Source organism: Microchirus variegatus (genome assembly GCF_963457635.1).
Source record: "Microchirus variegatus genome assembly, chromosome: 18".
NCBI classification, from domain to species: domain Eukaryota; kingdom Metazoa; phylum Chordata; class Actinopteri; order Pleuronectiformes; family Soleidae; genus Microchirus; species Microchirus variegatus.
Genome location: NC_139819.1, coordinates 5,122,655 through 5,149,570, shown reverse-complemented (window position 1 = coordinate 5,149,570; position 26,916 = coordinate 5,122,655). Strand labels below are relative to the sequence as shown.

Sequence of the window (26,916 nt, the reverse complement as noted above, 5' to 3'; positions counted from 1 at the left end):
GCGTTAGAAGCTGCAGAAGAACTGAATATAGAGTGTCACGTGATTTATTTCAAAAATAAAATGCATTAACTCATTTTGTAGAGGATTTTAATCCAAGCGCGTGGTTGTTGCGGAGATGATGTGAAATAGACCGGGCGAGAGTGGGGGTGTATCCTGTGTGAACCCACGGTAATGAGAGAGAGAGAGAGAGAGAGAGAGAGAGAGAGGTGGACACTGTGATGCTGTGCATAATCTGCTCCCTAAATGAGGCTTTTTCTTCTTCCCCACTCCAGGCAGCAGGACTTCTCCACCCCTCCAGTCGGGACCTGTCATTGTGCGCGACCAAAACAGGGCGCGCGTCAAATCCTCCATTGGACTCGGCGCTGGATCTCCCCACAGAGCCGCTGCTCCATCACCACCACCAAACGCCCAACACCAGCGCAGCAGAGGAGGAGACGGAGGAGCAGCAGCAGCAGCAGCAGCAGCAGGAGGAGGCAGGAGGAGGAGGAGGAGGCTCAGCGATCAGCCGTGTGCCATGTGCACCGCGACATATATGTGTGAATTCATGCGGTGACAGACAGCAGCAGCAGCAGCAGCAGCAGGGAGGAATGGAGCAGTGGTCATCATCATCATCATCATCACCACCATCGCATTCCTGAAGACGCACCACCGTGACGGCGATATAACGCGGAGAAGACCTTCAGAAGATCTGTCCACGCAGCAGCAGCCGCCAATCCGAGAGACAGAGACATTGCATTATTTTTTTTTAATTAACCGAGAAAAAAAAATCAGTGGGGATCAGCGGTCAATTAAGAGTCGCCTCCATGTCAGCCACAACGATGGGGTAAGTGTGACTATTATTATTATTATTATTACATCACGTAAAAAGGCTCATGACTGAGCTCCATCCTCTTCATCTCTGTATTCATGTCAGCTGCTACTGCCTCAGCATATGAACTTCTCTGCCATGGAAGCCGCAAAAATGATGGAGCCATAATGTGTCTGTGTCCAACCATGAGGACATAGAGTTGCTATTATTTAACAAATATTAAAAAATAGAAACAACCCAGACGTCAATAAACCACAGGTACGGACATAATCCTGCTGTAATCTACAAAGGAAACGACCACAGGATGAATTAAATCATGGATAAATGTGATTATTATTTCTTATTTTTTTGCAGGAATGTTGCAATATTAAATGTAGTTGTGCCAGAGTTAGCTTGCTGTAGATGAGATTACAACTTATACAGTCTAGAAGCAACACTTAATAAGATGAGATATACTGAAATAGCACAAAAAAAGGACTGCACTAGTGAGGCTCAGAGCTAATACTAGTGATTAACTGGCTGTTTCACGTGTGGCTGAGTAGTGATCTTTCCAAGGCCATCGACGGGTTCACACATAAAAAACAACACATTCTAAAGGCTCTTATATGAACTAACTGATGCTAAAACAGTTAGGGGGGGGGGGGGTTGTGCGGCCAGAGAAAGTTTAAATTCAAATTCTAGTGTCACTGTTATCACTAACGTTAACATACAGCTACAAACTTTTCACTTTTAAGGAGGCAGATTTATTCTCAGTAAGCTAATTCGCTCTCTCATCGCCCTCCTCTTCCTCACATATACTTCACACACTAGTACAGTGACATTAGACCAAGACGGAGCCTAAATTTCGTTCGATTCCTCCTCCACGTACCGCCAGAGGAATCCGGCGTCCCACCGGTGGCCCCGCGTACCACACTTTGACAACCACCGGTGACACTTAGACAGTTATGCAATTCAGAAAGAAGCTGCGTCTCCTCTCAAGTGTTGCACTGTGTGCTCTGGTCTTTCCGGTCCCAACCGCGTCTTGTTTTAGAAGAAGCTTTCCGGAAAGTGCAAAGACGAGGATAATGACAACAATTAGGACGGGGCTTAGGTTCGACAGTAAGTGGCGGCTGTCTCTATGGCAGCAAAGTGACCGATGCCGTGCACGTCCTCAACAACAGACAGCCATCAGTGAAATCTCTCTCTCTCTCTCTATACTGCGCCGCGCTGCTCATTTGCATGTCGCCTAACCCTGAGCTCAGCGGTCCGTTTCCCCCCCCACCAAAGCCTGGCGTTCATTATCAGCTGTCTCCTGCAGTTCATTGTGATTAATTGCACAGCGGGAGGTTAACAATATGGCACGGGCATGGCGTGATTCCCGAGGCATCGGCCAAAACTCCTGCATTAAGTATTTACAGTGCACTAGAGGCTTTTCCAGGCGCCCGCTCTGCCCCCCCACAGCGTGGGCAGCACATATCATTCAGCAGGCTCCCACTCAGCCTCGGCTCTCCACTGGGCTCGGGCCACGCCGGTGACTAACTCGCTGTTATGCAACTCACTCAGTGACTCAATAAAAAATGTAAACTGTGAGTGGAAGCACAATGCTAAAGTATGTGTGCGTCCAGATGCACACACACACACACTGCAGGTGTGGATCTACACACTGATAGAGTCATATTTCACTTCCGGGCCTCGTGGCTCAATATCGAGCCGCCGAACGCTCTGATGGTAATGACACGGAGGAGAGCATTAGTGTTGGATGAGAACTGGAGATGCCTCTGGTGTGCTCTCACTTCCCTGGGCAAATGCAATCAATGCTCACACAGACTCGGTTTCTTTTCTCGTGTGTGTGTGTGTGAGAGACAGAGAGTGTGAGAGAATGGGTTTATAGGAACATCTCAGGTCATCCAAAAGCCACTCCCAGTAGACTGGGGCAACAGGGAACTCTCTCGTTTTAATGACTTCTGATGTACTTGCCGTCAGGCTTTTCGTCTGTTTAATTAACGGAGATCTGTGGAAACAAAAGGAAGGACAACTTCAGTGGAGGTGGAGGTGGAGGTGGAGGTGGTACGGCGAAGGAGGAGCTCACGAAACCGTGGACGGTTTCATTATGCTTCAGTTTCACTGTCAGTGTTTGCAGCGAGAGGAGCAGCTGTGTGGTTAGAGGCGACACACTCAAGTAGAAAATAGTGGGAAACAGTGTGTGTTCTTGTATGAGTATCTTTGTGAGGGCCAGGAAACTTCTTGTCACCCTTTAAAAGGACTTTTTGAGGGTTAAGACCTGGTTTTAGGTTAAGGGTTAGGCTTAGACACTTATTTGTGTGTGCGTTACCTCTTTACTAGCTTTTCTTGCATACAACACTGACCTTGTCAGGACCCTTAGTCCTCCTGGAGACCAAAACCTGGTCTTAATGAGGCAAAACCTCATTTCTGAGAAAGTGGTTAAAGCTTAGATTTAAATTGTTAAATGCTCAGCACTTTAATACACACCTGAACTAGTCAGTCCACCTGTAGTGGCACCATTTTCTAAAATAAAACCACAACTTTTAAGTTTAAGTTATATTATATTATATTACATACTTACGCAGTGTCTCATTCTTTTCTATAAAACCAGCCATAGTTTGTGCCTGTGCAGCACAGACTTTACTGGTCCCCACCGGCTCCATCTTCTGCAGTAGGAGAGATGGGCGGATTCATCAGCGCTCCATCGTCTCCAACATTCATCACCTCCTCCACATTCTCTCCTCCTCCTCCTCCTCCTCTTCCTCTTCTCACTTCACTCTCTCTCTCTCTCTCTCTCTGATGCTGCCTGCTCTTACTCCCTGCTTTAACATTCACGTTCCATCACCTGCCCTTGTGTCCTCTGAATACTCAGCATCTCCTCCCCCAGTCTCCTCCTCTTCCTCCTCCACTTTTTTTCCCCTCCTTAACCACTATAATTGTCACTTTGCTTACATTCTTACGTTTTAGTTTTCCCCTCATCCGTTTCCTCTGATGATATTCCTCGTACAATGGGGCGATCAGCACATTCACACGCTTCTTTCTGTCTTGGTGGGTCAACATATTTGGACTTGGTCTCAGTAAGTGTGGAAAAGTATTATGGCACCACCAGCTTTGCTGTTTTTATGTCTGTTTGTATGTCAGGTTTAAGAGAGCCATCGTCATGCTACTTTTGCTAATGCTAATGATAAGGGAAGGTCACACAACCCATATTTGTTCCAATAAAGTGATTGAGAAGCAGTTTGACTGTATGGTTATTGTAGCATTGCTAAAACATCCAATATATAATGGTGGTCTGAGACTTTTGCACATTACTTGATTGTTTAAAAAGAGTCTAATACGTGTCATAACTTTCGTGTAGTACTTTAAGTTGAGGAAATGTACGTGATAATAATAAGAATTAACAGTATCGGGAACACCAGGAACAACGACTGGCTCTGTAGTGGAACTGAAGAACAGAGATTTGACGTCTGGGTCGCTCCGCTACACCCAAACGAGAAGTCTAGCATCTTAGCATTTTTTCTATTTTCCTGCCTAGTCTGCTATGACGTGCTCCTGGACGTTGACCAATAGGATAACAGAGTGCTATGACGTGGCATAACATACAGACATAAACATGGCGAAGAGGAAGAGGGATGCTGCTGCTGTTGGTTGGAATAGTGACGCGTAAAAGAACGTTACTTTGAGCTTTAGCAACAGAACCTCTTTGGCGTCTCTTTCACGAGCATCGCCCACAACACTTCAGTCGCCACGATTGACAACTCCTTACCCCACCAGTGCTAAGTAGAACCATACAAGGTTCTTCGGCTTGTCCTCATAGGAGAACCCTTTTTTAGAGGGTTCCACCAAGAACCCTTTTAAAACCCTTTATTCAGGAAAGGGGTTTTAAAGGGTCCTCTGGATGAAAATGGTTCTTACTGGAACCATTAAGGCCACATTATACTTCTCCGACTGCGTAATGCGTTATCCGACTGCGTCACCATGGAGACCCCTCGAGCCTTCATACGTCATGGACGGATACGCGTAACCTACGCAGAGCACTTTACACAGGAGTATAAATTGGGCTTTAGTGTTACCAATAACCCTTGAAAAACCCTTTCTTCGGGAAAGGGTTTTTCAGAAGCAAATGGTTCCAGGTAGAACCTCAGCCCTTGTAGAAGATCACTTTTGGAACCCTTATTTCTAAAAGTGTATGAACTCACATAGTCATAGGTCATTGTTGTAGTGTTTGCCAGTCCCCTGAACAAGACACGGCAAGAATCCGCTGTCTCTGATTTGATAATCTGACATGTTGACCATCGTGAAAGACAAAAATATTGCGTAGTCTGATCTCAGCATTCATAGTTTACTTGTAGGAGTAGATACAGATAGATTTTTTTTTTTGGTGCAAGTGGTGGGAGTCATTTCTGGATCGCACTTCTTGGCACAGGCCTTCGTGTAAAAAAATCAAAGCGCCAAAAAGTTGCTGTTGCTTTTTTTTTTTTTTTTAACACAATCGCACGAATCAAAGCGCTCCAAAAATGTGCCACCGCTCCGTCATATTATGTAATGCATAAAGAGACGCCGGTTGCCAAGAGGCTATTGCACAGATCATGGAGACAGAGGCCATGCTTGTGTGTGTGATGTGTCCTCAAAAATGACTCACAGTTCTGCCACTTACACTGCTGTCGATGATTATGATAACTCACACACACACACACACACACACACAAAACACTCCACAAGCGGCTTTGTGGAATTGCGTTAATCATCCCAGATTCATCCTCTCCGACTTCCCAAACTCGTCACATTCCCTGTCATTCTTCCTTGCCAAACTTCTCCCTCTGTCTTCCTATTTTACTTTCTTTCTTTTCTCTTTCTTTCCCAGTCTCGGCTAATCACACTCAGGAGCGGTGCCGCTGCTGAATTTTAATATTAATTTATACAGCAGGCCTTTGATGTACCCCATCACCCCCTCAGTGCAGTGTAAGCACTTCTCTATCTCCTGCTCTGCCAGCACTGCCAGCCCAGAATATCTCCCTCTGCACCCTGTGCTTTCAGTGTGTGTGTGTGTGTGTGTGTGTGTGTGTGTGTGTACTGACTGTAGATATTACTCAAGACGCTCCAACAATGCTGGCACTGAAAGAGCAAAGTGAGCAGTGAGGGATAAATGGAAGATGAGTGAAGGTTACACGTGAGTGACAGGTGAAATGCAGGTCAAAAACAGCAACTCCAAAATGAGCTTGAATCTAAATCCTAGTTTGAGTCTCGGCGAGTAATCTCAAGGTGAGCGACCCCATCCCCGTCGTGGGGGTTCTGATCATCTTCTGGTCCAGGCTGCACAGCCCAACATCATATATTAATAGTTCCATTACATGTGCGTGGAAAGTGCAGCTCTGTGGGGTGTGTCTGTGGTAGTTAACCATGGCCTACTGTCTATATTTAGCCTTAAACCCTCTCCTTCCACCCCCCCTGTGCTCCCGTGTGTGACCCTCTGCTCAAAGCTGCAGGCATTCCCATATCAGAGCATAGAGAGACCAGGCAAGAAAGACTGGAGAGACTTTCTGCTGCACACTACTGTGCGCTGTGTGCATTAGAGATGGATTTGGAGAGCGCTTCTCTCGCTTGTTGTGCACGCTCGCAAGACTATGAGCGTACGCAGTGATACTCTGACGGCCTCTCTTCCTGTGGCGTAACTATGGAGGATGGCGAGTTGGAAATTCGGTTGCCAGGGCGATCTGACTCCCCCGCGGGCAACCGGAGATTCAGCGCGGGCGGCGGCGGCGGCGGCTGCGGCGGGTTAGGTGAGACGCTGGTGCTGCGGCACAAAGAGGTTCACCACTTCTTCTTCGTCCCCTTCAGGGAGCAGCCCATCTACAGCACGAGGGCGCACGTCTTCCAGATCGACCCCAACACCAAGAAGAACTGGCTGCCGACCAGCAAGCACGCCGTCACCGTCTCGTACTTCTACGACAGCACGCGCAACGTCTACCGCATCATCAGCCTGGATGGCACCAAGGTGAGCGGGTTTTTTTTTTCCACTGTTCCCACTCTGCCAGGAGTGTTAGATTCTAATTTTCCACCAGCTGGATGTGTCCAGATGTTTCTGTATAATGACCTCATCACACATTCAACAACCTTCCAGGACATTTAAGTGGTCACTCGGTACATTTACGTGACATTAGTTTGTTGGTCTGACTAAAACTGGACTTGTTGACATGTTAGTCTGACTAACCCAGATAATCAGACTTAGCTTAGGTGCTTTTGCACATTTCCCAGCCTCAAAATGAAAGAACAGACTGGTTAACAGAAGACGCCAACAGAATTAACACCGTGACCAAATATAATATGTTTAACGTAAAGGTACATTGTGAAAAAATTTCCAAAATGGCAGTTTCCATAGAGCTAGAGCATAAATATTTGATCTACAATTTCTGCCAATTCACTTCATTTTTTACGGACTGTACCTTTAATGGATGGCAGGAGGACCTGGAATGGTGCTAGCCGCTAGCTCAAGCTGTTTTGGTCTGTGACATAATAGGTCAAAACGGAAGCTGCCTAATATTAAAAAGCTGAGAGGGGGGGGGGGGCGAGTATATCGCCACCTAGGGTAGCGGAGTCAAACATACTTTATTTGTCCATTTGCAGAGAAAATTGTCTTGCACCACTATTGTGACAGTCATAAATAACTGTCCATTAGTCCATAAAATACATTACATTACACACCTAACCTTCCTAGGGGTAAAGGAAGGTAGGGTTGGGGTTAGGGTTAGGGTTAGGGTTAGGGTTACCCCAACCCTTAATTTTGGAATAAGTTTTAAACTAATTCCTGGCTCGTGTTTGGACACTGAGACAAAGACAGTAGTCTGAGTGTTGGTGTCCATGAGCTCTAACATACAAACACTGCGTGAAATCAGGTCAGTGTCGCGGCCTGTCCCAAGTCCGACGACTCATGTTTCACCGTGTGTGTACGCATGCAATTACTGTATTCATGAGTGTGTGTCTGTGTGCGTGCGTGTGTGTGTGTCTGCACTCCAGAGTTCACACTTCACGTCTCAGGTTATTCTTGTTAGAAAATCCCGGGTGGGATATTTATGCTGGGCATAGTGCGACGGACCAGGGCGCACATATTCACACTCACCCGGCTGTCAGTTATGGAGACAGAGAGGGAGAAACAGGTGACGGGGTGAGAAGAAGGATGTGTGTGTGTGTGTGTGTGTGTGGTGATAGGACAGGAGGGAAAACGACCAGGTGAGCGAGTGAAGTCAGAGAACTGTGAAGGACCCGAGGGAAGCGAAGCACGGTCAAGGACGAGTGCAGCAACTGCCCTACATCAGGCAGAGCTCGATAGGAAATCAGTAAATCCAATGCTCAGTCACTGGCTGACTAATTGTTGTGTGTTAATCCAAGCAGAATGTCAGCCATTCCATAACACGACTAATTGATCAGCTTTTAATTTGTTTTCTATTAGTGTTACTTAACAAAGGACGTTTACAGGCAGATTTCCATCATGTCTAATGGACGTAAATATTGTACGTTTAAGAGCTGCAACTAACATGCATTTTCATAATCGCTTAATCTGTCAATCTCTTACGTACTTCTTTTAGATTTTTTTTTAAACTCAGCCATGACATGGCATAATAAAATAATACTGCACTCACCGGTCTCTTGAAGTTCTCGTGTGACACCAGATTGTTGGAGAGTTCGCTTTCATCAAGGTTTTGAAGAGCAGTGAAGGTTCTGGAGTCTGCGATGAGTGATGTTTGATGAATTTCTCCAAATGAAAACATCAATACAAGCATGTACACAACCTGATGTCATCACATCATCTCAACAATAGTAATATACAACAGTATATTCATCTGTGTGACGACCTTTAAGTGTCAGGAAGACGGGAGTTCTCTGTGGAACAATCCTCTCCATTCGTTCCATCGTTATCTGTGTTTATGGACGTACCCAGGCTCTGATTGGCTCCTCACAGGAAAGGAATGAACACAAGATCTTACCCTTGGCGTTGACCTTGGATTAGGTCATGTGTAGTAGTCTAATCACAGACTTGACTGAGAGCAACTTTTAACCTTTAACCTCAGCTCCAGTGTATTCACATCCTTGAACAACAACAACACACATGTATATTATACAAACTGCAGTATTAAAGGAAGTGTAATACATAATAACACTCTCTGTCTCTGTGTTGCAGGCAATAATCAACAGCACCATCAGCCCCAACATGACGTTCACCAAGACCTCGCAGAAGTTTGGCCAGTGGGCGGACAGTCGAGCGAACACTGTCTACGGCCTGGGATTCTCCACTGAGCATCACCTGTCCAAGGTACTACACACACACACACACACCTCAACCTAACCTAAAAACATTTCTTAACCTTAAAATGTAGTCATATACATTATGGGGACTTCCTTTTTGTCCCCACAAGGAAGACAAGTCCCCATAATGTGACTGTTAAAACAAGTTTAGGTCCCCACAGCATTAGTAATACATGGACACACACACACACACACACCCCAACATTGGTTTCCAACATTACATTGACTGACATTCATTTCCAAAAAATTACAAAAATCAAATGCTTTTACAAATTCAGAAATAAATCAATATCTTATATTGTACCACTTCCTTTCAACCCGGCTTTCAAAATAAGAGCCACTGACTTTGGCTTTTTACTACTTCTTATATCCAACTTTTTCCATAACATTCACTGTATTACTTAATTCTATAAAAGAAAATAAACGTTTAATTGTCATGACACGAGTCTCTTGGTCTCTTAGTAGGTTATATATTATGTGTCTCACTGTCGCTTTCAGCATTTATTTGCACTTCCTTGCACATCATGGTTCAAATGTAACTTCCCGGTTGGATTTAAAAGTTACACACTACAGAGAGTCTAGAGTTTAGTTTGTTACCGAAACACTTACACTGAAAACTACTGTATTTAATTTACATCCCTGAACCACAGCTATTATATTGCACCAAAGTGAAATGGTATCGAGTTATTCATTTCAAACACACTCACAAACACACTCACATACACACACACACAGCACTGGCTCCAGCAGAGTTGTCAATTTGATTTCCTCACCACTCGACTGTATATGTACTCGATTACTCTGTAAAAGTGTGGGAGTACAGTGTCGGCGATGAACCACGACGCCCTAAAGGGACATCAGCCAGGGTGATGTGAGTGAGCGAGCCTGTGTGTGTGTGTGTGTGTGTGTGTTTATATTTGCTCAGTCGAGCTCACCTTACCTCAGGCTCATATGATGAGCCACAAAAATAACCTGCGCTCAACTTCAGCCACTGACCACCTTCTGATTTAAGGCAAACATTCCACCAGAGAAAAAACCACAGTGGTACAGTCCACTTTGTTCAATGTGTGCGTGTGTGTGTGTGTGCGTTAGAAACGTTATTAACAGTGACCTTGTGAGCTCACATGTCTGCTTAGGCATTATGGGGTGGAAGCTTCATTTCTAGGTTGAACCGTTGGTTGTTATTGGCAACTGTGTGTGTGTGTGTGTACTCGTATTTATGAATGGTAAGCACTGACCTTGTCAGGACCAGTAGTCTTCATGGAGACCAAAACCTGGTCCTAATGAGTTATAAACATGGTTAAGTTTAGGGCTAATATTTTAATTGCTGTTAAGGTTATGGCTAGCCCTTAGCTTTGTTTCAAATGAATGGAAGTCGATGCAGTGTCCTCACAAGATGAGCTGGACAAACCTGTGTGTGTGTGTTTGTGCACATATGGCTTCACTGATCAGATTATGTGCTGTATGGATTATAATCTGACGTGGCTCTCTCTCCTCTGTGTCCAGTTTGCAGAGAAGTTTGCAGAGTACAAAGAAGCGGCGCGGCTCGCTAAAGAGAAGAGTCAAGAAAAGATGGAGATGGCCACGTCTCCCTCTCAGGTACGGTCACCGTTACACCGCTGCTGCACTAATCCCAAAAAAGTCAGTTAATTCTTGCCTTTCATTCAAACACTCACTCATTTATTCTATTTTTTCCATGTTAAATGTAGGTTTAACTGTTAACTCTTAGCAGTGTTTGTAGGGGGAAGCCTGAGCAATGTGTACGCAGATTTAAACCCAAATCCAATCATATTTGTACAGCGCCAAATCACAACATAGACAAGCTGACGTCTCAGTGTGTCAGAGAAGGGAAGAAACTGGGTTAAGTGACCGTTTCTAAGATTCTCAGATTTTTTCAGCGTAGATACACATAAAAATCAAGGTTTTTCAACAAAGACGGATGATGAACCTAGTAATGTATATGTTTTACACGGTGAATATGAACTATTACCATCAAACTACAGATATTGGGTGCTTCTCATCCATCATGCTTAATGAGAAATTAAATCAGTAAATGAGGGGTGAATGGATTTTCCTCTTCTTTTTTTTTTTTGTTAATCTTGTCCGCTGTGATTGTTTTAATGTGGGTAATTGTATTAAGTGGTCACTTGTAATGTGTCTAATTATATTATGCCGTTAACTGTATCTATACTGTCGTTACGTTTATAAATGGAGCCGCTGCTGTACGACAAAATGGAACAAAGACGGTTTCGCCGTAGACTTAACAGCAAAAATAAAAAGTCATTTAATAAAAACAAAAGAGGCAGGATAACAATAAAAAAACACAAGGAGCAAGAACAGGGACACAGGAACACACTGAAAACAAACACTGGGGAGCACACAGACTTTTTTATTTTGTTATGTATCAGCTTTTTATGCACACAGCACCGGCGTGTTGGGAGCCCTAAAATGTTATTTTTGGAAAACGGGTCCCAGAGTGATAAGATCTCAAAACAGTACCCTTGAATTTTTATCTCTGGAACCAATGGCGTTGAAGCCACACCCCTCTCTTGCTCTCGCTGTCCCCCGTCTTTGTCGTCTTCTTCTGCGAGCTCGATGCTCCACGTCTCCTCCTTTTTTGCTGTATGTTTTTGTGGCAGTTGTTATGAAGACATTTCTCAAAACAAAAGTTGTGTTCTCGGAAAACTTTTTAAGACCGGGAAAAAGAAAAAGATCGTACAATGAAAAGTTCTGTTTCTGTGTGGATGAGGTCTTAACATACTCGATAAATGAACACCGGGAAAACAGGACAGGAAGTAGAACCAAAGAAGGTACATACACTAGGAAGAACTACAAAATAAAACAGGAAATTACACTAAGACACAAAGAAAATTGAAAAATAGTTTAAGTAAAGAGAATGAACAACAAAACGATTGCAAATATAACGATTATTTTCATTCCTGATTAATCTGTTGATTATTTTCTCAATTAATTGAGTATTTGTTTGGTCCATGTTTCCCAAACCTGGAAATGATGACGCTCTTAAATGTCTTGTTTTGTCCACAAACTAAAAATGATTCAGTTTTAATGATTTCTTTGTTATACGGAGCAAAAGAAACAAAGAAAATATTCACATTTAAGAAGCTGAAAAATCAAAAAAACTAAGTATTTTATTATCAAAATAGTTGACGATTAATTTAATTAATACGCCTTATTTACTATAATGATATTTTTCTTTGTGCATAGCCTCCCTATATATGTAAAATAAAAAAATACTGCATGTGTGAGGTATGTGTTGGACATCTAATAATATGTGGCACGTGTTGCTGTGTCTGAGAGTAAATTAGCTTGTTTTAGAGGAGAATCCCCAGAGAAATCTCTTCTTTAATTTAAAGGCTGCTAACAGGCTTTGCATCCTGGTCTGTTCATTACGGAGGCAACAGAAGCAACAAACACCCACACAACCCCCCGCTGTACTGTGCTCTATTACTTGCGCTATCCATGCAAAGGCACACATTGGCTGCAAAACCATGTTCCTCTCATGGGAGGATGTTTCTTTAATGAAGCCAAGTGGACAGCTTCTCTCCCATCAGGGGTTGAAGGCTACATGTACTATGTCCATGCTGCACCACACTACACTATTACACTGTGTGTTGTGTTGTGTTGTGTTGGTGGCACAGAAGGAATCTGACTGTACAACCTAAAGCCTTCCTGCTACGGAAAATGAATCTGCTCTGCTTTTACCATCATGTCAGTGAAAATATCCAGGAAAATATGTAACACAATACATTTCTCTCACGCGTGCTTTATGGTGCTTTATAGTCAGCCTCGATGACATCATGACATCAATGGTGAGAACTGACCAACAACAAGAAAATGATAAGCCTTCAAGTTATGGTGGCACTTCCTGTTTGGTGGCGAATTGTCAAAATTTGCCAAACTTTCATGGCCACACGCGTTTGAATCCACAAAAACAGTTTGTTCATTTATGAAGCAAGTTACAGAGCACTTCCGGGTTTCCAAAGACCTACTTCCTGTGTGCAGGTCATGGCGCGCATCAATGCTCAGGACGGGCTCCTGGTCTCACAGATGAAGTTTTGAGCAGATCGGTCGATGTACGGCCAAGTTACAGGGCACTTCCTGTCAAAATGGCCGACTTCCTGTTGGGTGAAGTTGGTGTCCGTAGACGCTAAACCAAATCCGTCAGTGTCTTGTGTTGCGTATGAAGTTTCAAGTCAATTGAGAAGAAAGACCGTGTATACAAACTGTTTTGGTATGAAGTTAATTTCTTTAGTAAATCAAGTATGGTTGACAGAATGTTTTCTGCTGTATTTTATGCACTCAGTGGGTGTTTATATGATTTGTATACATGAATAAAAAAATGGAGGGAAAAACTGAACTCCAGGCTTTCTCTCTCCTAAAAAAGAAAAATGGAAGAAGAATTGTCGAGCTAAATGCTACACGCTGGTCCCAGTCGTCCAGACTCCAGTGAAAACGTGTCAGGGAGCAGATATTTAATTGTATATTAATGAACGACTCGTGCAAAATGCAGCGGCGGCCATTATCCTCGTCTTATCGCTGACTTCCTGCTTGTCCATTAGAGACGTACAGGCACAGAGTCACAGTGTCGCTCCATTGTGCCCGAGCTGCAGAGTGTTAACAGTGTTGTTTTATGTACACGCAGCAGCTTAATGATTTGTCTCTGCTTTAATACCAGGGTTTGTATGGGATATAAAGATAAGCATTAATCTGTAATTCTGCAATTCCCCACTGTTATAGTGAGCTACTTAATGGCCTATAGGCATGTGGAACTGTTCACATTTATGTTATCACCACAGCAATGACAGCTTTATCATTATGTGACACACACACATACACACACACTTCCATTCCATGTCCAATCTTATGTGGAGAAATATTTACTGATGAGATTCTTCGTTTTTATCTACAGTTGTCGGCGTAATTGCTTTACGTTTGGTATAATTATGTGAACGATAATCATAATTTAGCTGCTAATTTTAAACACGTTCCCTCAGTGGCACCGGGCTGAAACTATTATTTGACAGAAAATCTGCATGAATGTCGATTATCCTGGCTTCGCTACGGCTTCAGGATTTGGTCTCATCCGTCTTCTACCACTTTATCCTCCACATGATGATCTATCTAGCTAGCTAGCGCACTTTCTATCTATCTATCTATCTATCTATCTATCTATCTATCTATCTATCTATCTATCTATCTATCTATCTATCTATCTATCTATCTATCTATCTATCTATCTATCTATCTATCTATCTATCTATCTATCTATCTATCTATCTATCTATCTATCTAGCTAACAAGCTAAGATCCATCCATCCATCCATCCATCCATCCATCCATCCATCTATCTATCTATCTATCTATCTATCTATCTATCTATCTATCTATCTATCTATCTATCTATCTATCTATCTATCTATCTATCTATCTATCTATCTATCTATCTATCTATCTATCTATCTATCTATCTATCTAGCTAACAAGCTAACTAGCTAACCAGCTAGCGTTCCTATTACCTGCAGAATAGGTAATAGGAAAGCTAGCTAGTTTTTCCTATTGTATGTATATATTTTTTTAAAGATCGTTATTTTTATGATTTTTAAATTATCTTAATCGATTTTATGTTATTTTATTCAAATTTCGTGTTTAACTTTTTTCTCATTATGTGTTTTATTTACCATGTACAGCACTTTGGTCTACTGTGGTTTGTTTAAAGTGCTTAACAAATAAAGTTGGAGGAGCTAGCTACCTAGCTACCTAGCTACCCTAATTGTGACTGACAGTAACGTCTGAACACCTTTGTGTCACCCGTAGGAGTCTCCAGCGGGTGAGCTCGCATCACCTTTGACCCCAGTGACTCCGCCCATGGAAAGCATGAACGGCACAGACGAAATGTGCGACTCCACCCCCAACTCGGACGTTCGCCCGGAGCCGTCGCAGAACGCGCTCGCTTTCTCGCACAGGTACAGTAACACAGAACCACACTGTGAAGGCGTCACTGTCTGACGATGTCATGTTTTGCTACAGCACTAAAGTCACAGTCCTGACATTGTTTTTTTTTACACTCGCTGTCACAAACCTGTGTCACACCTAAACTGTTCCCTGTTCCCACTGGTCAAAACAAAACAAAAACTCACTTAATCACAGTTTTAATGGGATTCTCACCAGCGTGAATGTGTTTAATTGGAATTCAGGTTTTATTTTTTATCTTTGGCTCCAAATGTCATCAGTGGAAACGTAAGATCACGCTTAATTCTCCTTTGTCTTTATTTTATTTTTTATCAAATAAATATGTTTTTGATATTTTGTATTATACAGTAGTCTTAGAAAAGAGTATTTTGAATTAAATAATGTTATATTTAATACTGAATAGTTATTTTCATTAAATAAATATATTTTGACTTTTCTTTTATATTGTAGTCTTAGAAAGTGTTATCTTTTAATAAAACAATGTTATATTACGTTTTCATCAGTGATTTTTTTCAAATAAATATACATTTTGACATTTTTTAATACAGCAGTCTTAGAAAACACGGTATTATATTATCCAACTGTCGATAGCAGTAACAGGAAGTAGTTACACATTCGTACATGTGCAGAACCAATCGGTTTAGGAACAGCTTTGCAATAATAAAAAAAACTTCCAGTCAGTTTTTCTTATAAATTATAATACGTTTTAATTAAATCTTTCATTGTATTAGTTAATTGCCATTTCACAACTGTAGTAATACATTAGCAGTAACAGGAAGTCGTTAGGTTTTTGGTATAAATCAAGTAATGACACATTCTCACAGGTGAAACCCCTATTTAAACCTTGGATTAAGCAGTTTTTTGTTGTTTTGTTCCCGTTGTGAATGACGGTAACAGTGTCACTCATGTCACACACAAACAACTCTTTTCTTGTTTGTTTAGTTTTTTTTTGTCCGAGCCTCAGAAAACAGAGGTCTTTCTCCATCTCTGTGGTGTTTAATGCATGTCAGTGAACATGGCAGTGAATTCACCGCTGCTCTCTCGTGTTTTTTTTTTCCTCCGTAGGGAGCAGTTAAAGACTTGTCGGGTCTGCTCTTTCTGATAGGGAGGTCCCGACCACTGAGGCATCACAAAAAAAACACTTTTAGGCACAAACAGTCCTAAAAATAAATAATAAAAAATAGGGGAGTTTGATTGTAGATGGAGCAGATTTTTACAAAAAAACTATGGCTGTTTACTCACACATCAGCAACATCAACAGTGAGGAGGAACATGAGTGCGATGATGAAATATTACAGAGTGACATCAGTGACGTTCACAGCCCCTGTCACGTTCGCGTGGACCAGCAGAATATGTAACTGATTGTTTCTCAGGAAGGAGGAAGTCTTTACTTCATTAATTTACTTCAGTCTGAGCATGCTCAAGAACTCACATAACAGTACTGTGCAAAAGTGTCAGGTCACCACCGCCAGTTATTCATCCTCCTCTTCCTCACATATACTTCACACACTGGTATAGAGACATTAGACTAAGATGGAGAGAGAAATTAGGTGACTTATTTATTAATGAATTTATTATTTTTTGTGCTTCCTCAGCTCCACTCTGATCACATACCCTGGTTTATACAGTAGAACAGCATTCAAGAGTTTCCTCCACGTACATGTACCTATGGCAAGCCATTTTAACTGGATATGTACTACAGATATCTGCAATTCAATTCTTCCTATCCACAATGACGTTCTTCCTATCCACGATGTCATTCTTCCTAAGACAAATTATGTCACTTTTGCCATTCATGTGTATTGGGCTCTCAATTTCAGTTATCCAAAAGGACATTCTTCCTATCCACAATGTCATTCTTCCTATCCACAATGACATTCTTCCTATCCACAATGTCATTCTTCCTAAGACAAATTATGTCACTTTTGCCATTCATGTGTATTGGGCTTTCAATTTCAGATATCCAAAAGGACATTCTTCCTATCCACAATGTCATTCTTCCTATCCACAATGACATTCTTCCTATCCACAATATCATTCTTCCAAGGACAAATGACGTCACCTTTTCCGTTCATGTGTATTGGGCTTTCAATTTCAGATATCCACAATGTCAATTTTCCTATCCACAATGACATTCTTCCTATCCGCAATGTCAATTTTCCTATCCACAATTTCATTCTTCCTAGGACAAATGACGTCTCTTCAGAGCGGTTGTTTATGTTATTATGACTAGTAACAAGATATCTGAAATGAGGAGTTTCTCCTAGTAAGAATTCTATTGCAGATATCCAGAATTTTTATTCTGGATATCTGAAATTGAAAGCCCAATACACATGAATGGCAAAAGTGACGTCATTTGTCCGAGGAAGAATGTCATTGTGGATATCTGAAATCTTCTTTTTCACTAGGTAGACCTGAATTACAGATGTCTGTTATACATATCCAGTCTAGCTACGGCTTGCCGTACGTACCACAGTTTGAGAACCACGGGCTTAACCGACTAATCGTTGCGACACTATATGTAACGTTCAAAGTGAATTAGTAGAAGACATAAACACACTTAAACATGTTATTTTATGTACATTTTCTCATATGTTCTGTGAAGGAGAAATAATTACACCTGGACGGTCATTACAGCGTTGTCAAAACAACAGATCCAACGGCGGACTATGTGACTTTTACACAGTACTGTATATTTAATGTCTAATGCCTATGCTGCAATGCAATAATATCACTTTAAAATGCAAATTTTAACCTTTTTGACTATGAGTATGTGACATCTATGCATGCCACACTGTTGTTGTTGTACACTTTATTGTCCTTTTAGCACACAGATATAACTATTATTACCAATGGATGATATGTATTTCTTGTGATGATTCATGTACGGCACATTATGTAAGATAAAGAGGTGAAATGTAAATATATATATATACATTTTTGGCCGGTGTTTCTGAAGAGGTGTGGCTGTGTGGCTCATCGCTGAGAAGGATGCAATGAGGAGTTTATGTAAGGCTTATATAACGTATAACTGTGGGTATGTGGGAGGCACAGAGAGAGAGAGGGAGACCGACACCAGTCACACACAGTCTGTGAGTGTGTGTGTGTGTGTGTCTTCTTGTATTTATGCCTTTGAGAGGTCCCAAAATGTACTAAACTATCTTTGTGAGGACAATTTGTCTGGACTTTTAATGTCTTTTTGGGGTGGTTAAGACCTGGTTTTAGGGTTAGGGTACAGGGCTCGGGAAGGTATTATGTCTAAGTAACTGGTTAGGATTGGAGCTAAGGTTTAGGTAAGATGTGTAAGTGGTTATTGTTACGGTCAAATATGAATGGAAGTCAATGCAGTGTCCTTACAAGGATGGCTGAGCAAACGTTTGTGTGTGTGTTCTTGTTTTTGTGTCTTTGTGAGGACCCAAAAAACATTGTACAAACCATACAGGAGGACATGTTGGCTGGTCCTCACATCTTTAAAGTGCTTTTCCAGAGGATTAAGACCTGGTTTTAGGGTTGGAATTGGGTTTGTGAACTTGTACACTGACCTCGTCAGGACCAGTCGTCCTCATCGAGACCGGAAACCTGGTCCTAATGAGGCAAAGCCTCCTCTTTGAGTAACTGGTTAAGTTTCGGGCCCAGATTTGAATTGTTAGGTTAAGGTTTTAGGTTAAGTATGTAACTGGTTATGGTTAAGATGAGGGATAATGCCTGTCCAAATGAATGGAAGTCAATGCAGTGTCCTTACAAGGATGGTTGTGCAACCACACGTGTGTGTGTTCTTGTATTTGTATCTGTGTGAGGACCAAAAACATCGTATGGAGTAAGTAAGCACATTTTGGCTGATCCTCACATCTTTAAAGTGCTTTTTTGAGAGTTTAAGACCTGGTTTTAGGGTTGGAAGTGGGTTTAGGGAATGCATTATGTCTACGAGGGTCCTCACTATGAATCAAGCACAAACGTGTGTGAGTGTGTGTGTTTGTGTCAGGAACTGGGAAAAGAGAGAACAGGGGAAAGAGAGGTGGATTATTTTATTAAGTTTGCACCTATAAGTCACTGAGTCTCTATTACACACACACACACACACACACACACACACACACACTGAGGAGGCCTGGACAATCAAGAGTAATTAACATAAAATCAAATAAGTGTTGTTTTTGTTAGGAAAGAAAATGTGTATCTTGTAGTTGATCGTGTGCACATTTCAATTTGACTTTTTTTTTTTTCCTCTTCCTCTTTTTTCCTGTTTCTTTTTTTAACAAACCTTTGTTTGTAAAACTCTCTGTAAGTTCATTTCTGGCTGCGATTCTTAATAATTAAAGATGTCAATCAATCGTTAAATGCATTATCTTTCTTTTTCTTTTGCTCACGTCTTGGTGTTTGAGTGGAGAACCCTTTCCCTTATTTTATAAGATAAAGATATATAATCATTGGAGAATGAGAACTGCTGTAGCGTTATTGCACGTATAAGGAATTTGACTCTTTTGCCATTTAAAACAGAAAAAGAAAGGACAATAAAGTGGCTGAGAAATGATAAGAATAGGAAAGGTTTTCAGATGCTTTTATTGAAGAGCAAACACCACTACATGGTGATCTCGCTGCAGTGAGAGCGGGTTGCAGAGCGGACTCCCACCGCCTGCTGCAGCTCTGCTGCTCAAACGTCTATTAATGCTGCATGCGTGGGAGACGGGGTTGACGCTCTGCATTCGCGTGGACGTGAAAAAACGCAAGCGAACCTCAGCCTCTCGATTATTTTGTGAGAGGCATATGCAGAGTAGGTCGATAATATCTTACCCACGCCAGCCTCTCTTCTTTCTTTCTTTTTTTTTATTCTTTTCTTTGTCTTTTTTTCCCTCTCTTGTGTGATTCATGTGTTTGTGGACGTGGCGTTGACTCACAGTCATAGGGGAAAAGAATGCAAAATGTGTCATGGAGACTCACACACACACACACACACACACACACACACACACACACACAGGTGTTTTCTGCCCGTTCTTGACCTCTGTGATGGTCTTTTCCTCGTTGACATGAGACTGTGTAGGCAGGTGTGTGTGTGTGTGTGTGTGTGTGTGTGTGAAGAGGAGGAGGAGGAGGATGAGACACACAGCTGTGTGCAGTGCTGCGTTTGCATGGCAGGATGTAGGCGTGTTTGGCAGCGTGTCTGCAGTGGACCTGCTTTTTCCTGTCGTATAAGGAGCTTTAGTTTGGAAGTGGCTTGGCTCTGTGTGAATGTGGTGGAGGACGGAGGCGCGGTTGAGTTTCAGTTTGAGGCTCGTGTGTGTGTGTGTGAGCGGTGCCGATCGCCGTATACGTCAGGATGCCACGAGCGCCTCCGTTCCGTTCCTCCGTTGCTGCCATGGCAACTGCTCTGCCTCTCTCTCTCTCGCTCTCTCTCTCGCTCTGCTTCTTGAGGAGAAAGAACCTAACCTGACAATGTGTAGTAATTTTTTTTTGCATTTTTTTTTTATTGTGAACATTCTCAAAACTCCGTTATGTTGTTTTGGATGCAGAGTTAAAATGTGTTACACAAACAGAATGAATATTCTCATAGTTCCTTTTCACCTGTTGGAGCATGGGCTTAATTTTAAAAAGTGCAGATCCTGCACACAACTTATCTTAAAGCTGCTAAAAATGCACAGGACAAAAAAAAAATAGAAAAAGTGTAGAAAAACCTTCTGTGTGCTTTGTGTTTGGAGTGGAATAAATAATAATAATAATAATACACGAAACAAACTTGTAGATGCTTTATTCATCAGAGTTATAAGCAGAATTAGTTCAGTTAAATAAAAAAAAATGTCTTGAAACACATAAAAATACTTTTAAATATTACATTTATGCAATATTCATTTGTCAAATACAGTACAGGAGATTTTATCCAGAAATGGCTCAACTATATACTGTATAATAATCATAATAAATAATAATTTAACCTGGTACAAATGGTACAAACTGTGAAATTAATTGGAAAATCACTCAGTTTCCTCTTACTCGATCGGAATTAAAACGGAAATGATCTTAATTACTATTTAAATAACACACAGAAGTTCAGCAGCAGCAGCAGCAGCAAACTTACCCTCAGAGTCTCTCACACACCTGCTCCAGCTCTGCTCAGGTGCCATCCTTCCTTCCTTCCTTCCTTCCTTCCTTCCTTCCTTCCTTCCTTCCTTCCTTCCTTCCTTCCTTCCTTCCTTCCTTCCTTCCTTCCTTCCTTCCTGAAACCTTTCTCCTTCGGCCTTCTTTAATGAATCGAACACCGGCGTCTGCACACTCTCCTCTCACTCTGTCTCCATCGCTCTCTCTCTACCGTCTCGTCTCCATGTCCACGTCCCGCCTGCTCTCCCGCTCTCTGAGCTGCTGCTGCTGCTGTGTGTGTTTGTGTGTGTGTGTGTGTGTGTGTGTGTGTGTGTGTGTGGGGTATATACATCGGCGGGGCTGTGCAAAGCCTCGGTGACAGCATCGCTCCATGTATGTGTGTGAGAGTGAGTTAGTAATGTGCATGTGTAGGATGAAGTGTCGTTTCCCCTCCTATGCGTCACACACACACACACACACACACACACACACAGAGGGGGGGGCGGCTGTTGTGTAAGAACTGAAGGCGCCGTGGGAGTCCTGAGTGAATCAGATCTGGGCTTTCTCTCCTTTCTCCTTCACACATCCAGCGTGGGAGTTGTGGCAGAGTGGTGGAGTATTGCTGCTGCTGCTGCTGCTGCTGATGCTGCTGCTGCTGCTGCAGTGTGAGAGCAGCACGAGTGCAGGGCCTGTGAGGGGGTGGAACACAAACACCCGCCGTGGGTCACACACACACACAATACACACACACACACAATACACAGACCGAGCTGGCGAAGATTCCACGGAAGAGAGTGCAAATGAGAAGATAAACACCTGAGAGTCGAGTAATTCCAGCTGCTGTAAAACACCAAAGAAGAAGATGAATACGTGACGTGTGTAAAGAAGACGCATCGTCGTTACTGCTGTAAAAACAACAAGAAGGTGAAGAAGAGGAGGAGAGAATGAAGCGCAGGCACATAGCTAATGTCCATTTTAAAGGAGGCAGTAAAACACACAAAGAAGATTCAGGAGTCAAACATTCAAAGAGCTTTTATTGTCATTCAAATTGAACCAAATTGAAGGAAAGGCAGGAGGAAGAAAGAAGTGCACCATTAATGCCGTAAAACACCACAGAAGAAGAAGAAGTAGAACAAGTGAAATACAGATACACAAAAATAAAGAGTCCAACTGCGATAAAACACAGACGAAGAAGAAGTAGACCCAGGGAAATGCTCTCCTCACTTTGAGCTCACACACAGAGGTGTGCAAAAGAAAGAGAGGAGGAAGAAGGAAAACAACAAAAAGAAGAAGAAGAAGAAGGGGAATGAACACATAACTAAGATGTGCAAAGGAAAAGTTGATGTCAACTGTCATAAGACAAGAAAGGATAAAGAAGAAGAAGAAGAAGACACACGACAAGAGGAAGATGAATGCTGCGTACCTGTTGTAGTCAGAGTGTGTATTATATAAATTAAAGCTCGATTGCTCATGTCTGACAGGAAGGTGCAGAGCGGAAGCTCCCCCCCCCCCCCCCCCTTCAGACACAGCTAATATTACACTTAAACTCCACATTATCCACCACGCAGCCCATATGTTCTCCCCCTCCCACACAGACTGTACCACTCCATCATGAAATTCAATCACATTGAGTCACTTATCTCTCATCTGCCTTTCTCATCTGTGTAGTCGCCGGATCAGATTAGGCTCCAGCCAGTCGGGGGTATAATCTCAGATTACGATAAGTGATAATAGAAAAATAATAATAATATATATAACTGTAGATATATGCAAAGAATGTATGAGGAGTGACGTTTCAAAACATCAAACACAGAGATAAAAAGCAACATATACTATACAACTAAATCCCTAAATGACTTTTTTTTTAAGTGAAAGCCAGTGTACATGTGTATCTAGTAATAGTAATGTTCTTTTTGTCATTGGCTATTTTAGTCCACGCTTGCATCACTCTCTTGTCCAATCAGCGCAAAGGCTCATTGTCCCAAGCTCCTCCCCCTTTTTGTGTGAGCAGCGCCTCGTTGGACAGCTTAAACGTCAGTGTCTCAGATTTCACGACCAGACCACGCCCCCTAACCACTCTTTCTCCCTCACTCTGGCCTCAGCCCGCTTCTTTGGCATTTTCACATCAGGGCATTGGGCCGGAGTTAATTACAGATGATGGGATTTAGTTATATAGAGTCTCTCAATGACAACATGAGGACATGGACGTATGGGGATGACTGAGGTCTCAGAGGTTTTTGAAAGTCTGTGTCAGGCTTGATTGAAAGCACATTTGTACAACAAACAAAGTGACATGTTTGTGTGTTTTTGTGTGTTGTTCAGCCCCGCCATGACAAAACACTGGGAGGCAGAGCTGGAGGCACTAAAGGGGAACAACGCCAAACTAACAGCAGCTCTGCTGGAGTCCACGGCCAACGTCAAACAGTGGAAACAACAACTGGCCGCGTACCAGGAGGAGGCTGAGAGACTACACAAACGGGTGAGCGAATTAAGGTTCATTGTTTTTTTTTTTTACGTGCGATTAATTCATTCATTCAAAGTGAACAGGAGTGATTATTATTACCTTTTCCATCCTTTTTTTTTAGGTGACAGAACTCGAGTGTCAGAGTATCCAGACCCCAGTGATCAAATCCCAGAAGACTGAGCTCAACCAAACCATAGAGGAACTGGAGAATACGCTAAGGGATAGAGAAGAGGTGTGTGTTTGTGTGTGTTTGTGTGTCTGCACGTGGTACGTGGTAATACGTGTGACACAGACTTTAATTCTGTTTTATTCCGTTCCAGGAAATGGAAAAGATGAAAGAAGAACTGGAAAACATGAACGACCTGATGGAGCAAAAAGACACTCTCACCCAGAAGCTTGAGGTGAGTGAAAGAACTTCTCGTATCACTTTGTTTTGTTTAAAATTGAAAAAAGTTGAATAATTTCAGGTGTGTCATGAATGCCTCCACGACTTTCACGATGGTCGCCGTGTCAGATTATCAATCCCAGTGGCACGGATCATCTCTACAAATATGAGCAATCGTCGTTCACAACACTGCGCGAGTTCATAGGTCATCGTGGGGGAGGCGGGGCAAGGAGTTGTCAATCATTTCTCGCCAGGTTTCTGAAGTGCCTCCACTATTTCCTGTCAACGTTCTTGTTGTTTTAAATTTTGTACATGGTTGTCCATTGAAGAGACGTCCAGGAGGGAAAGGTTTTCCATGGGTCCTTGAAATCCTTGAAAGTTTGCAAATTTGTAAAAAAAAAAAAAAAAAAAATCAAGGCCCTTTAAAGTTTTGTAAGTCGCCGTAAATAGACACAGGTCATTGAAAGTGCTTGAATTTTGTGCAAGAGAACCAGGTCAGAACCAAATCGCTTGAAAATCGTCCTGAATTCATGACTTTGATCGCTGTTACCAAAAGGCACCGGCTGTCAATCACACTGGCGTCCACTCATATGTGCAATATGTGGGAATATAAGTCACTAAATTGACTTCACATGTGTTGAAACTAGCAAGTGAGACAACTAACTCTTTAGGATAATGTTTACTTTCAATATAAATCAAGTAAAAAAAGTAAATCCCATAGACTTTCATTCATCAGAGTCAACCCCCCCTCCTCACCCCCCCGGTGGCTAACGTTGCTATGTCCACCTGAGTTTCTGAGCTTTCAAACTTAAAAAAGCACTATTCATACGGGATTACTTTCACATGGTAATCTGGTCATTTAATATTTAAATATGGTAATTTCAGTGTTTTTTTAGTCCGTTTGAAGAAGCGTTCAGTTTCGCGCTAGGCGCTCGGACAAGTCTGCGGCAAACGACGAACAACATTCTGGACCAATAAGAAGGGATTGCTTTAGGTAAGTGTGCTAGCAACTCGCTATGTAGTAGGTCGAGGCTATGTGGCTAGTAAAATGTCAATAAAGACAACGAATAGGCTCGTCAGTAATTAGCATAAATTCGTCTGTAGCTAACTGTTGACGGCGGTGCGTAAAATCGATTGAAAAATCACCCCAGGTGATGCTAATCCCGTGCGAATATACCGGCAGTAAATATGTGCGTAAACATTCCGCCGTGTCATGTTTACAAGTCGTTTTCCCGCGGATTTTCAAGCATGGAGGCGTTTGAAGAAGCGTTCAGTTTCGCGCTAGGCGCTCGGACAAGTCTGCGGCAAACGACGAAACAACATTCTCAACCAATAAGAAGGCTGAAAACACTCGTCAGAGGCAACGGGACTTGTGATTGCTTCAGGTAAGTGTGCTAGCAACTCGCTGTGAAGTAGGTCGAGGCTATGTGGCTAGTAAAATGTCAATAAAGACAACGAGTAGGCTCGTCAGTAATTAGCATACATTCGTCTGTAGCTAACTGTTGACGGCGGTGCGTAAAATCGATTGACTCCTCCCACTTGTGTTACTCCACCTACACATGTAAAGCTAATCATCATCTCATCTGGATGCAGATTTTCATCTGAAAATGCCATTTTCGACACAAATGTCGCGGCAATAACTTAATAAAAGAGTTCTATCCCATTTACTAATGTAAGAATTTCAAACACGTGTCTCCAGGAGACGGAGCTGCGCAGCCGGGTGCTGGAGGAGCAGCTGTCGGGCGCCGAGCAGCGGCTGGAGGAGAACCAGGAGGAGCAGGAGAATTTCAGGAAGAGTCTGCGGACGCTGCTGGAGCTGCTGGACGGCAAGATCTTTGAGCTGACGGAGCTCAGAGACACCTTAGCTCGGCTCATCGAGGAGGCCAGCTAGAGACGCAGCTGCCTTCGCCTTCCACAGACACAGAGCCATAAGATAACTTATACCCTCCAGTCACATCGATCTTACCCACAATGCCCCACTCTCACCTGGATCCCCTCTGTAAACTGAGACACTGCACTGCCCCCCCCACCCCCCCCCCCCCCCACCAGTTCTAAATTTGCTCAAAACAAAAAAACAACAACAAAAAAAAAGGGCAGCTAATTCCTGGTTTTTACCTTGCAGGCATCGAGCTCCAACCAACCGCAAGCACTCCTGTTACTTCAAAGACGTGGCAGGGACTACCTCATCTTTGCCTTCTGATTGGCTGGTGTAGGCATGGTTGAATTGAACCAGTCGTCCACATGCCCACACACACACACACACACACACACGCACACACGCACACACACGAGAACTGTGCCTCAGTGTCATCTGCTGTTTGAACGGGAGAACTGCAGCACGGAGTGCAGCATCATCTCCTTCACGCACACACACACACACACACACACACTAAACCACCACCACCACCAGGGGAATGTTGAAAGTCATGTGGAAATAATCGTCTGTAAGACTCTTGAGTGAACTGCGCCAAAGCTGCCAAATCCTGCCCCCCCCACCCACTCCCACCCCTGAAATATGGCCCCTCTATTTAGCAGATGCTTGGATCCAAAGTGACTTACTGTACAGAGAAGTGTTGAACTGAGACTCTCTCCCGGCGTTCGAGCTCGGCTTTGCCAAAGGGAGCGACAACGGAGAACTTAAAAGGGACGAGACGACGATTCTCTGTTTTTTTCTGACGCGGCCCCATAGACTCTCGAAGCTTCCCCCCTCCCCCCTCCCCCCCTGCTGTTACAAAGTCTCTGCGGCTCCACGACTTATTGAAACAAAGAGAAACACCAGGTGACGAGCGTTGAATCTTCCAGAGACGATTGTGCGTGTGTGTGCGCGTGTGTGTGTGTGTGTGTGTGTGTGTGTGTGTGTGTTCTCTCGCCCGTTAGAGTTCCTGTGTATCCAGACTGCTTCCACCGTCTCAG

The 26,916-nt window shown here is 42.8% G+C and overlaps 1 protein-coding gene across 2 annotated transcripts; it reads left to right on the top strand.

The window, feature by feature from the left end:
* The first annotated feature begins 696 nt into the window (after positions 1-696).
* On the top strand, positions 697-26,280 carry homer1b (homer scaffold protein 1b). Of its 2 annotated transcripts, XM_083904397.1 has the most exons (9): positions 697-823; positions 6,629-6,785; positions 8,967-9,098; positions 10,598-10,690; positions 14,927-15,075; positions 23,477-23,633; positions 23,740-23,850; positions 23,939-24,019; positions 25,703-26,280. In XM_083904397.1, the coding sequence occupies exons 1-9, from the start codon at positions 804-806 to the stop codon at positions 25,892-25,894; spliced, it is 1,092 nt and encodes a 363-aa protein (XP_083760523.1). In that variant the 5' UTR covers positions 697-803; the 3' UTR covers positions 25,895-26,280. The 2 variants fall into 2 exon arrangements, with proteins under 2 accessions (XP_083760523.1, XP_083760524.1); XM_083904398.1 differs by lacking the exon at positions 697-823 and having other exon boundaries at positions 6,450-6,785.
* The last annotated feature ends 636 nt before the right edge of the window (positions 26,281-26,916 follow it).

Coding starts and splice junctions, on each gene's coding strand:
- homer1b (XM_083904398.1), top strand. CDS start 6,465: ATGGAGGATGGCGAGTTGGAAATTCGGTTGCCAGGGCGATCTGACTCC. Junction 6,786..8,966: donor TCAGCCTGGATGGCACCAAG/GTGAGCGGGTTT, acceptor TCTGTGTTGCAG/GCAATAATCAACAGCACCAT. Junction 9,099..10,597: donor CTGAGCATCACCTGTCCAAG/GTACTACACACA, acceptor CTCTGTGTCCAG/TTTGCAGAGAAGTTTGCAGA.